Here is a 15,177-nt window from a genome sequence, read left to right on the forward strand (position 1 = left end):
CTGAGTTTGTCCAGCATGCTGTCGTCCAACACAAGGTTCCAGCACTTGCACTTTAATATGTAGATACAGTGTGCTTTTTTGTATTCCTATTTATTATCCTCCTTGCATAAATTTGAAACCTTACAAATAAGACTTCCTTAAACCTATTTTAGTGCAACAGGAAACGAGGATGCGAGAAGGCACGCGAGAAACAGAGGGAGACGCGCGGGACAGGGAGAGGTGGCGTGGGGGCGGGGACTTACGAATGGAATTTTCCTTATTCATTTGACCATGTTGCAGATCTGGATAATACTCTTCACATTGTAAATGACTGATGAAATATCTTATGACTTCTTGTGAAATCTAAAGCGTTATATATTTTCCACTTTCTTTTATAATACAATGATTTAATTTGCACTACATAAAATTAGTAGAATTACGTTTGCAATATATTGCATTTTTAAATGTAATACATGGCTCTGCTAGTCTCTTATTCACTAAATCACCCATTAATTTTGCACTTATTCCTGATAAGATGATTTATTAGCATACACACAACTCGTATCTGATAAAAAAAAGTATTTGGAGTGTTAATTAGATACTTCTAAAGATGTCAATATTTGAGAGCTTTAGCTACATCATCAGATTATTCTATGTCAGGTGGAACTTAAAGTGCAATATTGCAACTTACCACCAGATGGTAGGCTAACACAAGTCCCTCCATTCTGGCACGGTACCCTTGCACAGGTATCAGGATATAAGACACAGCCGAGCTTCAGTTCTGTCAGTTCTGCCACTTCAGCAAAGTGGCTGTGTTTGTTTTGGAGTGGCAACTGATTGTCATTAAGGACGACCGAGTCCAGGCATCCTTGAAATCCACCCACGACTTGAGTCTTTTTCTGGCTCGAAAGGCTACGGGCAGCTGGCACCTGGGCCCCAAAGTAGATGGAGTTGTCGATGCTGAGGGACTGAAAGTGGAAAGGAGCTCTCCGTCGCTCCACGTAGGTGTCGTCAAGTGCGAGGCTGGTAAAATTCTTGTTGAGATCCAGAAAGACAGTGTGCCAATTCCCATCGTTCACCGCCCTGCCGGAGATGCCGACAATGCCTGGTCCATTGCCGCAGTCCAACTGGAACCAGAGCTTCCCATCCACAATCTTGTGTGATAATATAGGACAGAAAGAGTTGACATTTAAAAAAATGAGTCACGTACACAAACAAAATATCAAAGTAACCTTATCTCAAGTAATGCTATTCAAAATGCTTACACCATCGGGTTAAAACATACTTAACTGTTGTTCCACATTTTAAAATACCTCTGTGAAGTGGAAGGTACCTGTACATTAACTCTTTGGATGTCAGGTGGCCACTGCAGTCCAGCTATCAAATGGTCCTAGTCTAATGGCAAGGAAATCCAAGCTAATAGGGAAATGGACTGTGCCACACTGTCTCAGTGTGTGAACAGACATGCACACAAACATACAATATAGCATAGAATAAGGATACATACAGACAATACACAAACATACAACTACACACAAAATCTATCCCATCCTCCCTTGGAACCACCCACCAACATTCATCTCCTCAATTTCCCTTCATTTTGTCTCTTGACCTTCGTCTCACCCTCCCCTCACTGCATCTCTCACCTGATGTTATTATCATCTCATTTTTAATTCAGAAGATTAGGTCACGACACACAGCAGGGTTGAGCATGTAATCCACTGAGACATCTCAGTGCTGTTTTGTAGGATTGTTACAATGTGTAATGCTATCTTTCCGATAAGGTATTAAACCTAGTCATTTGTTCAGCTGTTGTAAAAAGATTGCATAGAGCACTTTGAAGAGCTTAGGGTTCATCCTATACCTTGGGCAATATTCATTAAAGAAGAGACCAAACTGTTAATTCCTTAATTTACACTTTGCAGCCTCCTGCTGTGGCTGTCATGTTTACTAACATTATTGAGCCAGAGAGTCACACAGTACTGAAACAGGACATAATACCATCAAGTAGCTACCCACACCATTCCCGATTCCTCACACTCAGCATGCAGTCTTCTACTTCATGACAATAAAGGGTAGTGACCCAAAATGTTACCTATTCCTTTCTCCAGAGATGCTGTCCGATCTGTTGAGTTACTCCAGCTTTTTGTGTCTATGTTCGGCTTTAAACCAGTATCTGCGGTTCCTTCCTACACATGACAATTCAAGTGCTCATCTAAATGCCTAAATGCTGTGAGAGTACCTACCTTTATCCCTCACGCAGGCATGTATCAAGTAATTGTCCATAAAAGTACTTTGAATAACTTGAGGAAAGACTTCATATACAGTGCCCTCCATAATGTTCGGGACAAAGAGACATCATTTATTTATTTGCCTCGGTACTCCACAATTTGAGATTTGTAATAGAAAAAAATCATATGTGGTTAAAGTGCACATTGTCAGATTTTAATAAAGGCCATTTATACATTTTGGTTTCACCATGTAGAAATTACAGAAGTGTAATGTAAATGAAACATTATAGTTCCCCCATTTCAGGGCACTATAATGTTTGGGATACAGCAATGTCATGTAAATGAAAATAGTCATGTTTAGTATTTTGGTGCATATCCTTTGCATGCAATGACTGCTTGAAGTCTGCGATTCATGGACATCACCAGTTTTTGGGTGTCTTCTCTGGTGATGCTCTGCCAGGCCTGTATAACAGCCATCTTTAGCTTATGCTTGTTTTGGGAGCTAGTCCCCTTCAGTTTTCTCTTCAGCGTATAAAAATCATGCTCAATTGGGTTCAGATCGGGTGAATGACTTGGCCACTCAAGAATTTACCATTTTTTAGCTTTGAAAAACTCCTTAGTTGCTTTAGCAGAATGTTTGGGATCATTGTCTTGCTGTAGAATGAATCGCCTGCCAAAGAGTTTTGAGGCATTTGTTTGAACTTGAGCAGATCAGAATTCATTATGCTACTACCGGCATCAGCAGTTGTATCATCAATGAAGATACGTGAGCCAGTACCTTCAGCAGCCATACATGCCCAGGCGATAACACCCCCACCACCGTGTTTCACAGATGAAGTGGTATGCTTTGGATCTTGGGCAGTTCCTTCTCTCCCCCATACTTTGCTCTTGCCATCACTCTGATCTATTGGACAGGTGTTTGGGGATTTTTCTTTATTATAGAGAGAATTCTCCTGTCATCAGCTGTGGAGGTCTTCCTTGGCCTGCCAGTCCCTTTGCGATTAGTAAGCTCACCCATGCTCTCTTTCTTCTTAATGATGTTCCAAACAGTTGATTTTGGTCAGCCTAAGGTTTGGCTAATGTCTCTAACAGTTTTATTCTTGTTTCTCAGTCTCATAATGGCTTATTTGACTTCCATTGGCACATTGGTCCTCATGTTGATAAACAGCAATAAAGGTTTCCAAAGGTGATGGAAAGTGAAGGAAAGACTAGGTGCTGAGAGCTCTCTTATACCTGCATTAAGGAGGCAATTAAACACACCTGAGCAATTACAAAGACCTGTGAAGCCATGTGTCCCAAACATTATGATGCCTTGAAATGGGGAGTCTATGTATAAACATAGCTGTAATTTCTACACGATGAAACCAAAATGTTTAAAAATGGCCTTTAATAAAATCTGACAATGTGCACTTTAACCACATGTGATTTTTTTTCTATTATAAATCTCAAATTGTGGAGTACAGAGACATATAAATAAATGATGGGCTTTTGTCCCAAACATGACGGTGGGCACTGTAACGCAATTATTTTGTTCTCATTTTGTAGGAATCTCTGACATCTGCTACACACCCAAGACTGACAAATGATCACACAAGTAGTGATGATGGAGTAAATTACAGCTTGTTAATTTGCTCTGGCAAAAATACCTGGAGAGCTGCTGCCTTACAGCACATGTCAAGGAAGGATAGCATTTATGCCTTAAAATATAAAGAGGTGGGGCATGATAGGACCTGGGGGCAGAGAGGTTTGTGCACGGATTACCGGGCAAATTAACAGATACTGTAGCTAATGTGATGGTTCGGATCTTGGTCTTTTTCAAGCATAGAAAACAAAAGGCAGGAAGACACTAATTTTATATGAAACACCAGGGCATCTTTGAATGGAATATTCTGGTCAGCCCTGTGCAGCATTTTAGAAAGGATGTGACACCTTTACTGCACGTGAAGAGAAGAGTTGCACTGGAATGGTTTTGGATATAATTCCACTTACAGGGATTGATTGGAAACAGTTTCTACTGCGCATTCAACATTGAGTAGTGAAAGGTAAGAAACACGAACTACTTGGATCTGCGGTGCACAACAACTGGCCTGGAGGAAGGGTCTGTCTATCTCACATTCAATACCCTCATAACCTCACTACTGTCCCTCTTGGCTATTGATCACACAAGCTCCCTGGCAGTAGACTTGCTAACAGTCCTGGGAATCCAGAGGATATTTGCAATCCTGGAAGATGACTTTAGCGGATGAAAGTGGTGACCTCCATGAGGACTGGGGAGACTACACCTTAAGACCCGGGTGGCAGGATGGCACAGCGGTAGCAACAGCCTTATAGCAACAGAGACCCAGGTTCGATCCCGACTACGGGTGCTGTCTGTACGGAGTTTGTGCGTTCTCCCTGTGACCTGCGTGGGTTTTCTCCGAGTTCTTCGGTTACCTCCCACACTCCGAAGACGTACAGGTTTGTAGGTTAATTGCCTTGGTATAAATGTAGATTGTCCCTAGTGTGTGTCAGGTAGTGCTAATGTGCATGGATCGCTGGTCTGTGCGGACTCGGTGGGCCGGAGGGCCTGTTTCCGCGCTGTAGGTGGGACTTAACATCCCCACTATCCAACTTGCCCTTGGTGTCTTACTAGCCACAGATCACAGGTCCAACAGTGGGCTTTGTGCTTTCTCATTCAGGTGAATATCATTTGGGCTGCCTTCAAAGTTTTCATTTTCCTTTTTAGGTAAGGGGACCAAAACTGTGCATAGCACTCCAGGCGTGGCCTACCAGTACCTATACAATTGTAAGAAAACCTTCCTATTCTTAAATATGCCAACCACCTTCATATCTACTTGTTGGACTTGTTTGCTAGCTCTGTGATTCATGCACTAGAATACCTAGGTCCCTCTGAATTTCACTTATTTGTAGTCTCAAGGTGACCATTAAAAGAGTCACGCCATGAAAGGGTGCAAAGGATTTCAATGCAAAGAGATGGCAAACCTTGAAGACGGACTCAGTAATTTCTAGCTTTGCTTTTGAGCTTCATTGGTGGGACTCCTGACCTGCTGAATTACTACATCTCTTTGTGTCTATCTAAGAATTTAAGCCAGCTGTTATTTAATAGCATCCGGCAATGCATAGCCAGCAGGTCTTTGTTGAGGGAGCGGAAGATTTTGTGACCAGCTGATGTGTCAATCAAATGCTCCAGATCCACTGCTCCCCAGAAAGGTCAGAGACGCTGAGCCTTTGTCTGCACATCCTACTGGACGTGTAAAACCTGCTGTCAACTCAGCCTCACTGTTGCTCTTCTCTCTGTTGTCCACCATTCTCTGGCTTTACTGCCTGTTATTCACCAGCAGTCTCATCCTCTGGGTCTGCCAGTTGCTTCTGGACAGTGATCTTATTTGTCTGAGGACCAATTCGGCAATGGCTTTGTCCATTCACTTTTCTACAAACTTCATTAATACCTCCATAACCATAAAACTTCTGATCAAACAGTTCACCAGAGTAAACTCATTAAGCAGCTGTCCATAATGAGGACATGAAAATTGGCTCCTGGCCAAATGTCATTTGACCATCTGCGTAATTGCTGCTCAATCATGGGGATGGAGACGCAAGGAATGGGGGGGGGGAGTTGGCAGAAGGGGGGAGGGGGGGGGTGGTGGGAGGGGGGAGGGCGGGAGGGGGGGTGGTGGGAGGGGGAGGGGGGGTGGCGGGAGGGGGGGGAGGTTGGCAGGAGGGGGGAGGGGGGGTGGTGGGAGGGGGGAGGGGGGGGTGGCGGGAGGGGGGGAGGTTGGGATGGGGGGGGAGGGAGGAGGAGGAGACAAGAGGGGGACAGAAGGGCAAAGGGACAATTCTGATTGATTTGTCTCTGAACCCAGGCCACTGAGATTCAATAATTAGATGTAATAAAAACAGATAAAGCTGGAAACACTCAAGCAGCTCAGGCAGGATCTATGGAAAGAGAACCACAGTTCAAGTTTCCCATCCCAAATGGGGAGATTCACTAAAGGCGGCACAATATTCAACAGCGCAGCAAATTGTGAATGACGGCTATTGGTTGATGGAGAATTTACTCAAGAGGCTGCCAGTTGCTTCTGGGCATGACTTGCAGGGTCAATGGAAGCTCTTGATATACTTTTATATTGATGGTAAAACTGAAATTCACACAGAGTAGGAGGTAGATGGAATTCATAAATACGTGGCGGGGGTTGAGGCTGAGATCTGAGATGAGAAGACAGCTCTTCATCCAGAGGGGAGTCAATCTTAGGGATTTTCAACAAAATATGTTTGTGGAAATTCAGTTACTGAGTAAACATAAGACAGAGATTGGCAGATTTAAGGAGTCAAGATTAGTTCAGGAAAGGACAGACCTGATCTTACTGAATGTGAAACCTGGTACAAGGGGACAGGTGACCTGCTCCAGCTTATACTTTTCACAGAAACTGCTCAGCAAATGACTCCTCAAGGAGGCTGTTTGTTGAGTTGTTTTTTGATTAGGATATGAATAAGCATCCAGACTTACAGGAGGCATTACGAGAAGTCTGCTCCAATCATTTACTCTTACCAGTTAATGTTCAATTAAAGCACATCATGGTGTCTTTTCTACTAATCTCTATTAATACTAAGCTTTGAATGCAATGAATTCTTAAAACAATTGCTGGTTCCATTACATTTTTTGAATTGAATTTACTCAAATTATTTATTCCAGCAGCTTATATTGCAAGCTACTTTAATAGATGTGCCTCTTATACTGAAACATTATTTATAAATTCTCAGTGACATCATGAGTCATTACCAGCTCCTAAAAACCAGCATCAGCTTCCCTGACTGAAATCATCGTGTAAATTAGCTTAATCTTTGATAGAAATAAAATGCATACCACACAAATATATTGCACGACGATTGAATTTCTATGCTTGTGCATAGAAACGTTCCATGCATTATACATTGGAGCCAATCAATGTACAAGTTCTTTGTAAATAAACATGGAGGATCTTACCGTGCAATGAGATCAAACTGCATGCAAATGTATAGTTTAGTTTAGTTCAGAGATACAGCATGGAAACAGGCCCCGCGGCCCACCCAGCTGCACTGCCCAGCGATCCCTGCACACTAACATTATCCTACACACACTAGGGTCAATTTTATATTTATACGGAATTAACCTACAAATCTGTACGTTTTTGGAGTTGGGGTGGAAACCAAAGATCTCTTCGAACACCCATGCAGGTCACGGGGAGAACGTACAAACTCCATCCAGACAAGCACCCGTAGGCAGGATCGAACCCGTGTCTCTGGCGCTGTGAGGCAGTAGCCGCATTGCTAGGCCACCGTACCGCCTAAATGTTGTTTCGGCATAATTGTTCTGGACCTTTGAAACCTGTGATTGGGGCACACTATGCACACTGAAGCATGTTTTAGTGGGAAGGGTAAGGTTGGCTGTCACTGGTTGAAAGGGTCCTGATCAACTATGCTATTGCAGCGAGAGCATCTATAGTCTTCCAACTCTCTCTAGGAAGGCTTTGTTCTCCACGGGAAAAGGGAAGAGATTTGAACTTGTATTTTGCCTTCCATCACAGTGAGGAATGTGGAGGAGTCACTGTGGTGGATGTTTATGTTAAAATGTATTTTGTGTGTTCCATTGCTTTTTATTGTATGACTGACTTGGCAAATTAAATTCCCCGTATGTTGCAAAACATACTTGGCTAATAAAGTGTTATTGTGATTGTTTATGTTCTCTGTTTCACTGATTGTTACCCAAGCCACCACAGCAATCCCCAAGTCTAGCATTAGATATGGTGGCACAATGGTGCAGCTGGTAAAGCTACTGTCTCATGGCTCCAAGTTCAATCCTGACCTCTGAAATGTGCATGTTCTCCCGGTGACTTCCATGGGTTTCTAGTAGCTGCTCTGACTTCTTTTTACTTCCCAAAGGAGCACATACTGATAGGTTAATTGGCCACTGTAAATTGCCCCTTTTGTATGAGTGAGTGGCTGATTCTGGGAGACGTTGATAGGAGTGTGAAAAGAATAAAATAGGATTAGCATAAAATCAGTGTAAACTGCTCCTTGATGGATGGTGCTACCTTTGTGTGCTGAAGGTCTTTTCCCATGCTGCATGACAATGAGTTCAGACACTGCATCAACTGCAATCCTCTCCTGATTTTCTATCTAATTAGCCGTTCTTTTATCCTGACCTTGGGCCTGAATGGGAATCTTTGATACTTCTCCCAGCCCATCCTCCCTAAAGGGCCTGTCCCACTTTCACGAGTTATTCACGAATTCTCCCGAGTTTTCCCCTTGATTCAAACTCGCAGAATGTTTGTAATGAGTCCGTAGTAGGTCGTAGGAGTTCGTAGAAATATCGTAGCGTCCCGTTATGCTAGCTGTAGGTACTTGTGGCATCAGGTAAGTCGGAACGTTTTTTCCAGCCCGATAAAAAAGTCCACGAGTAAAAAAATGGTCAGGATGAAAGAAATTGCAACTTTTTACTCGTAAGGAGGGCATCGAAATAGTAATGGGAATTCGTAGACATACTCGTAGGAGTTCGTAGGAGTTCGTGAACATAGTCATGGAAGGTCGTACGAGTTCGTAGATTACCACCATCTTGATTTTTTTTTTAGGTCCTTTAAACTCGGCAGAGGTTTTGAATTGTCGTGAAAGTGGGACAGGCCCTTAACTCTTCACACTGCTCGATCTTACCAACTGATTCTGTTGACGTCCACTTCACCATAGCTATTAACCCATTGTGTAGGAAGAAACTGCAAATGCCGGTTTCAAGTGATGATAGACACAAAAAGCTGGAGTAACTCAGCGGGACAGGCAGCATCTCTGGAGAGAAAGAATGGGTGACGTTTCCGGTCGAGACCCTTCTTCCTGTCTGAAAAGGGTCTCAACCAGAAATGTTACTCCAGCTTTTTGCGTCTGTCTTTGCCATTAACCCATTGGCTGCTGCTTCTATCTGATCATTTCTCTTCATGATCGCCCCCCCCCCCCCCCCCGCCCCCCACCCTCCTAATCAGCTCTCACGCCCCCATCCCCAACTTTGCTCCCAGGTGCAATTTCCTCCATGTCCTCCATTCTGCAACAGGGAATTAATGACTAATTGCCATTGTGAAAGGCTATTCAACTATACCTGATGTCTTGGGTTCATGTTCATAAGTGATAGGAGCAGAATTAGGCCATTTGGCCCATCTACTCCACCATTCAATCATGGCTGATCTTTCTTCCCTCTTAACCCCATTCTCCTGCCTTCTGTCCATAACCCCTTGCACCCGCACTAATCAAGAATCTATCTATCTCTGCCTTAAACATATCCAGACGGTCTCCACAGCCTTCTGGGGGCAATGAATTCCACAGATTCACCACCTTCTGACCTAATGAGACATCCTATTATTCTGAGGCTATGACCTCTGGTTCTAGACTCTCCTACTAGTGGAAACATCCTCTCTACATCCACTCTATGCAGGCCTTTCACTATTCGGTAAGTTTAAATGAGGCCCCCCTCATCCTTCTAAACCCCAGCGAGTAGAGACTCAGTGCCGTGAAACGCTCATCATATGTTAACTCACTTATTCCTGGGATAATTCTCGCAAACCTTCTCTGGACCCTCTCCAGCGCCAGCACATCCTTACTCAGATGTGAGGCCCCAAAATGCTCACAATATTCCAAATGCGGTCTGACTAGCGCCTTATATAGCCTCAGCATCTCATCCCTGTTTTTATATTCTAGCCCTCTCTAAATAAATGCTCTCGGCTAGAGCTGAAGGTTCTCACACAACCCTGGCACAAGTAACCATTAACCCCACCCCTACTGTTATGTGCCTTTCAGATGCTTTACAATTTCTAGGGCACCAACCTTTCACTTGTGCTTCTGCACAATACACCATCTGATTCCCATCACCACTCTGAGCAACCACTAACTATGGGAAGGTGTGGATTTAGAGAAAACCATGTAAAGGAGCATTAATTCCTACTCCAATAAAATATACAGAGCTCATTCAAAGATCCAAAGATTACCATTTCATTAGGAAGATGCTGCCAGACACGCCACCTGAAAGTCCGTTCATCAGATCCTGCAGACAGGTTAACAGCAACTTCTTGCCAAGGTTAAAGCAAATCATTGTGCGAATCAGATAAAATTGTGTATTTACTGAAGTTTGCTTTGCTGAGTCTAAGGCTGAATCTTCTGATAAATGACTGCATGTGTGCCCAAAGCAGATGAAAAAGCATCACCTCATGCAGTAATAAAACTAGAGTTTAAATCTGACATGAATAATTGAAAGATTAATATTAACAAAGACTACTTGAGATGTGTATTGTAATATGCTATTTTCAAATGATTCCCATTTCTTGTTTTATAGGGTTGAATAGAAGTGCTTTGTGGTTCTGTGAAATTTGAAATGGTTTTCTGAGATGCGTGTGATTAATTTCCCAGTAATGCTTGTGGTGGCAGCTTGAGTTTACACCACAACACTCCAATTATAAATACCGTATTTCCCGGCAATGAAGATACACATGCATCGAAGACGCACCCCCATCTAAATTTTGAAAAAAAAGCTGGCGGGACGCACAAAAAAAAGGCTCACGCTCAAAAATTAAAAAAAATCTATACATAACTAAAACTCTGATCTTGTTATCTTCCGGTTTGGCGGTCATTCTATTTGTGCAAAAGTTTGCGATAGTGCTACGATGTTTCATCAGTTCACTCACCGTTCTCCTGTACTGCGATTGCACCAAATTTTTTTCCGATCGGTTGAATGTCGTAAAAGTTAGCGAGGTTTAAAATTCTTTAAAACCGCACGTGCACAGATCGATCTCTTCTCCTCCCTTCCAGCGCCGCACAAATTAGTCTCTTCCCCTGTCACTCCCCGGGTCGGCCCGCCCTTTCCTGCACCATCGCGTCTTTAGTGTAGCTGAGGATGGCCGGCGGAGGTTTCCAACCAGACTTTCGGAGGGACCCGAAGCAGCCCATCCCCGCCCCAAGCAGCAGCCCCGCCCCAAGCAGCAGCCCAGTGTCGGAGACCCGACCCACCCCAGAGATGGAGACCCAACCAGAGTCAGAAACCCAGCCCGGAGTCAGAGATGTCGCCGATGTCGCCAAATGGAAAGTGGAGACTCTGATCCCGGCGGAGGAGAACAACCAGCGGCCAGCACCCGCTGTGAGTCCCCATCGCATCGCCAATTCCAGCCACTACCCCTCTGGTCCCCCTCGCTGGCTCCTCCCCCTCCCTGTTATGCCCTCCTCTCCCCTTGGCTCTTCCCTCGTATTTTCTCCGAGCTCACTCCCCTCCCGCCCGCACACCCCCGCCCACACAGACACACACCCCCGCCCACACACACAACCCTGCCCACACACACACACACACACCCCGCCGCCCACACCACCCCCCCCACGCACCCCGCACCCCGCACCCTCGCCCCCACAATCCCCCTCTCCCACAACCCCTCCCTGTCCCCACAACCCCTCCCCACCTCACAACACCCCCAATTCCCACAAACCTCCCCACACCACTCCCCCCCACAACTCCTCTGCCTGCACACCTCTTCCCCACACAAACACACACCCCCTCCCACACACACACCCCCCTCCCACACACCCATCCTCCCAGTGCTCGGGGATGAGGGGAAATAAGCCGCGCCTGCGCAGTTAGGGGCTATGGGTGAGTGGTAGAATATTGCGTCCGGGAATGGGTTGCGTTGAGGGACCAGGCCTCCCGTGTGATGGGACCCAGCGGGTCCCACTTAGTCTAGTAAAAAATAAAAATAAAGAAAGTGACAATTCAATTTGCCCAAGGCTTCCAGATCTTCTCCATTCTGAATGACTGAATGGGTGGGGGGTGGAAGGTAATGGTAGGTGGAGAGATGGTGGGAAAAACGGGAGCGCTAAGGAACTATGAAATTCAAACATAAGGATCAGTAGTGCCAAAACGGGAGCGGCCGCCGGGACTGGACAGCATCCCCGGGCCGGCAAAAGGCACCGAGGTGGCGGCTGCTTCCGCTGTCGCTCGCAGCCACCCGAGCTACCCGATTTGCGGGAAGCGGATGAGATGAGCCAGACCGGCGAGCGGCAAGAGAGAGGTGTTCAGACGGAGAGCACTGCCAGTGGCGAGCGGGTCTGGAGAAGGCACTGAGGTGGCGGCCGGTTACGCTGTCCAGTCCCAGCAGCCACATGAGTTACTTCCCGCTCTGGCCACAATCCATGGCTCTGCGCCCGGAGCGAAATGGCAGCGATGAGTGAGTTGCTGGTATGATCGCCGACTCCCTCCTTCTCAACGCTCCTGCCCGTGCTGATCCGGACCAGATTCCCCACATGCTGTGAAAGGAACTCTCTCCCCCCCCCCCCCCCCCCCCCCTCCCCCAGCGGCGCTGTCCTTTTACAGCCGCTTCCCATTTTACAGCCGCTTCCAATCAGCTGCCAGCAATGAGGGATCGACTTGGCTATCCCTCAGTATAGCAACATTGTTCGTGATGTTACTGTACTGAGGGATAACCAAGTCTATCTTTCTTGGCTAACAACCTAACCTTCGGCCTCCAAGACGCAGGTAAATCTCCATGCCTTATTTTTGGCTAAAATAGTGTAATCATTGCCGGGAAATATGGTACTTTGTTGGTATGTCACAGGAGAATAAAAGGTTTTGGTGTTCACAGAAATGCAACTTAAACAATGGAACATAATATCAAAGCACCACAGAAAAGCCTTAAGTCTAAAGCAATAAAAGGGGATTTAGTTAATCAGTTTATGAAAGCAATATCCTTGATTCAAGGCTATTGAGGTCAGCTTTCACTGTTGACACTTTTCTTGGGACCAAGGTGCCTCTCTCAACCTGTATCTTTTTGGTTGAGACAAGATATGCAGACATTACAGACAAATTTATAGTATAATGATTCTATGGTTAAATTATATATAAATGGCATCATATTGATGCACATTATCCATATTAACATACATAAAGCACATAATTTCCTCCTATTACATCTGACTATGAAGCAATTTGAGCTATTTTTATGTATATCACAGTTCAAATTTAAGAGGAATTCAAGAGGAATCCATCTTAAATTCAAGAGGAATTAAATACTGAAATACAAATTAAAAAATGTAATTCAAGACAACATTCAAAATTCAGACCATCACGCTTACCTTCAAAATGACACAGTATTCCCCTTCAGCATACATAATGATTCCATTACTTTGAAGCGTTCTCAAGTGCAGCCCCAATTTCAGTTCATGTCTTCTGCTGTTTTCAGCCACCCGATACTTAATGTAAGAGTTTCCAGCAAAACTCAAGGACGCGTGACCTGGATAAATTAAGGAAAGCCATATTGAACGCCATTGCCATCGGGTGAAAATTTGCAAACACACAATCTTGCTTATGCAACTTACATTTAATGCGACATGTAATAAACTTGGAAGAAAATATAACAATATTTATGAATTCCTCTAGTTTAATTATAAAAATAATGCAATCAACTCAATACCATTTTATTACAATTTTATACATGTATCCAACAAGGTTTCATTATGAAGGCAGAGAATATACTGAGTCAGGTGAATTTTGATGAAAACCAGCTAAATGAGCGCAACATCAATTCAGATCAATAATGAACCGTTCAAATATTTTTCCCAATTTTGACATGGATATCAACTTTACAGTATATTCCCATCGTACATTTTTGACGGAAATGTGCTCAAGGATAATTGGTAGGTCATTTAGAAGAGAGGACATAATAATGGAGAGAACATAGAAACATGTCCTAAATGCATTCAAAGTCCTATGGATACTCAACCTCAAAGGATTACCCTGAATCTATTGAATACCTTATCAAACTCTATGTAGAATGAACTGAATTTAAGAACGTTTATTGTCAAAAAGTAATTATTTTCTGGAAGATGGAATGTACAACAGTATGGTGCAATTATAATTATTCTTCAGTTTAAAAGTATTAATTAAAAGTATAAATGAAAGAACTTGCACATACATATATAATTTTATATTTATATAGCTTCTCAGGGCATCTTCAGGGCTCCATAATTGTGGTGACGTGCTGAGCAATAATTTCTCCAGGCAAACGTGACATCCAATTATCACTGGATTGGAGTTGAATTTGAGCAACAATTTTCACATATAATTTATTATATGACAAACATGACAATTTTAAGCAGGAAGAACAAAATTATGGTGAAAATTGTTTAATGTTTTGGTTTATCAGGGTAGGATCATGAGACCATGTAACATTACTTGTAGATTGTTCTATGATGAAGGATCTTTAAGGAAAGACACAAAATGCTGGCGTAACACAACAGGTCAGTCAGCATCCCCGGAGAACATGGGCAGGTGCCAATTTGGGTTGGAACCCTAATGGGCCTGTCTCACTTACACAAGTTTTTCGGCAACTGCCAGCATCTGTCATAGGTCGTTGCAGGTCACCGAAAATTTTCAACATGTTGAAAATTCAGCGGTTACCAGAAATACGCTACAACTCTTTGGGCGACTGAGGAGACTACTCACGACCATACATGTCGCGGGTGAAACCTGTATGGTCGTGCGTAGTCGCCCAAAGTGTCGTACCTTGTTCAACATTTTCGGCGACTTGCAACGACCTATGACGGGTGCCGGGCCAATTCGCGGAAAAAGTTGCGTAAGTGGGACAGGCCCATACATGTCACCTATCCATGTTCTCCAGGGAGGCTGCCTGACCGGATGAGTTAGTCCAGCATTTTGTGTCTTTCCTTGGCAAAGTAGCATCCACAGTTCCTTGTTTATACCTAAATCTAAAATTACATAGTTATTTGAGAGTTCAATTATATAATGCTTTGTTTTTTTTCCCAGGGTTGTGTAATTGAATGTGGATTTGTCCATGATTAAAGTCGATAATGGTCACTCAGAATAAGCTGGCAAATTTGGATGGACACTTCCTATTCAGAATCACTACACTACACTCCACTTGAATTTTAAGGTAAATTATAATATGATATTATGATA

At 43.9% G+C, this 15,177-nt stretch overlaps 1 protein-coding gene across 9 annotated transcripts in view; it reads right to left on the bottom strand.

The window, feature by feature from the left end:
• Positions 1–15,177, bottom strand: part of fat3 (FAT atypical cadherin 3) — a 657,225-nt gene that overhangs the window by 29,248 nt on the left and 612,800 nt on the right. For all 9 annotated transcript variants that reach the window (XM_033022431.1, XM_033022433.1, XM_033022434.1 and 6 more), the window contains 2 exons: positions 13,335–13,492; positions 671–1,133 (listed from right to left, as the gene is read on the bottom strand). In XM_033022431.1, the coding sequence (XP_032878322.1) occupies positions 671–1,133; positions 13,335–13,492 (621 nt within the window). The remainder of the gene's footprint in view (positions 1–670; positions 1,134–13,334; positions 13,493–15,177) is intronic.

This window comes from Amblyraja radiata, chromosome 6 (genome assembly GCF_010909765.2).
Source record: "Amblyraja radiata isolate CabotCenter1 chromosome 6, sAmbRad1.1.pri, whole genome shotgun sequence".
Taxonomy (NCBI): Eukaryota; Metazoa; Chordata; class Chondrichthyes; order Rajiformes; family Rajidae; genus Amblyraja; species Amblyraja radiata.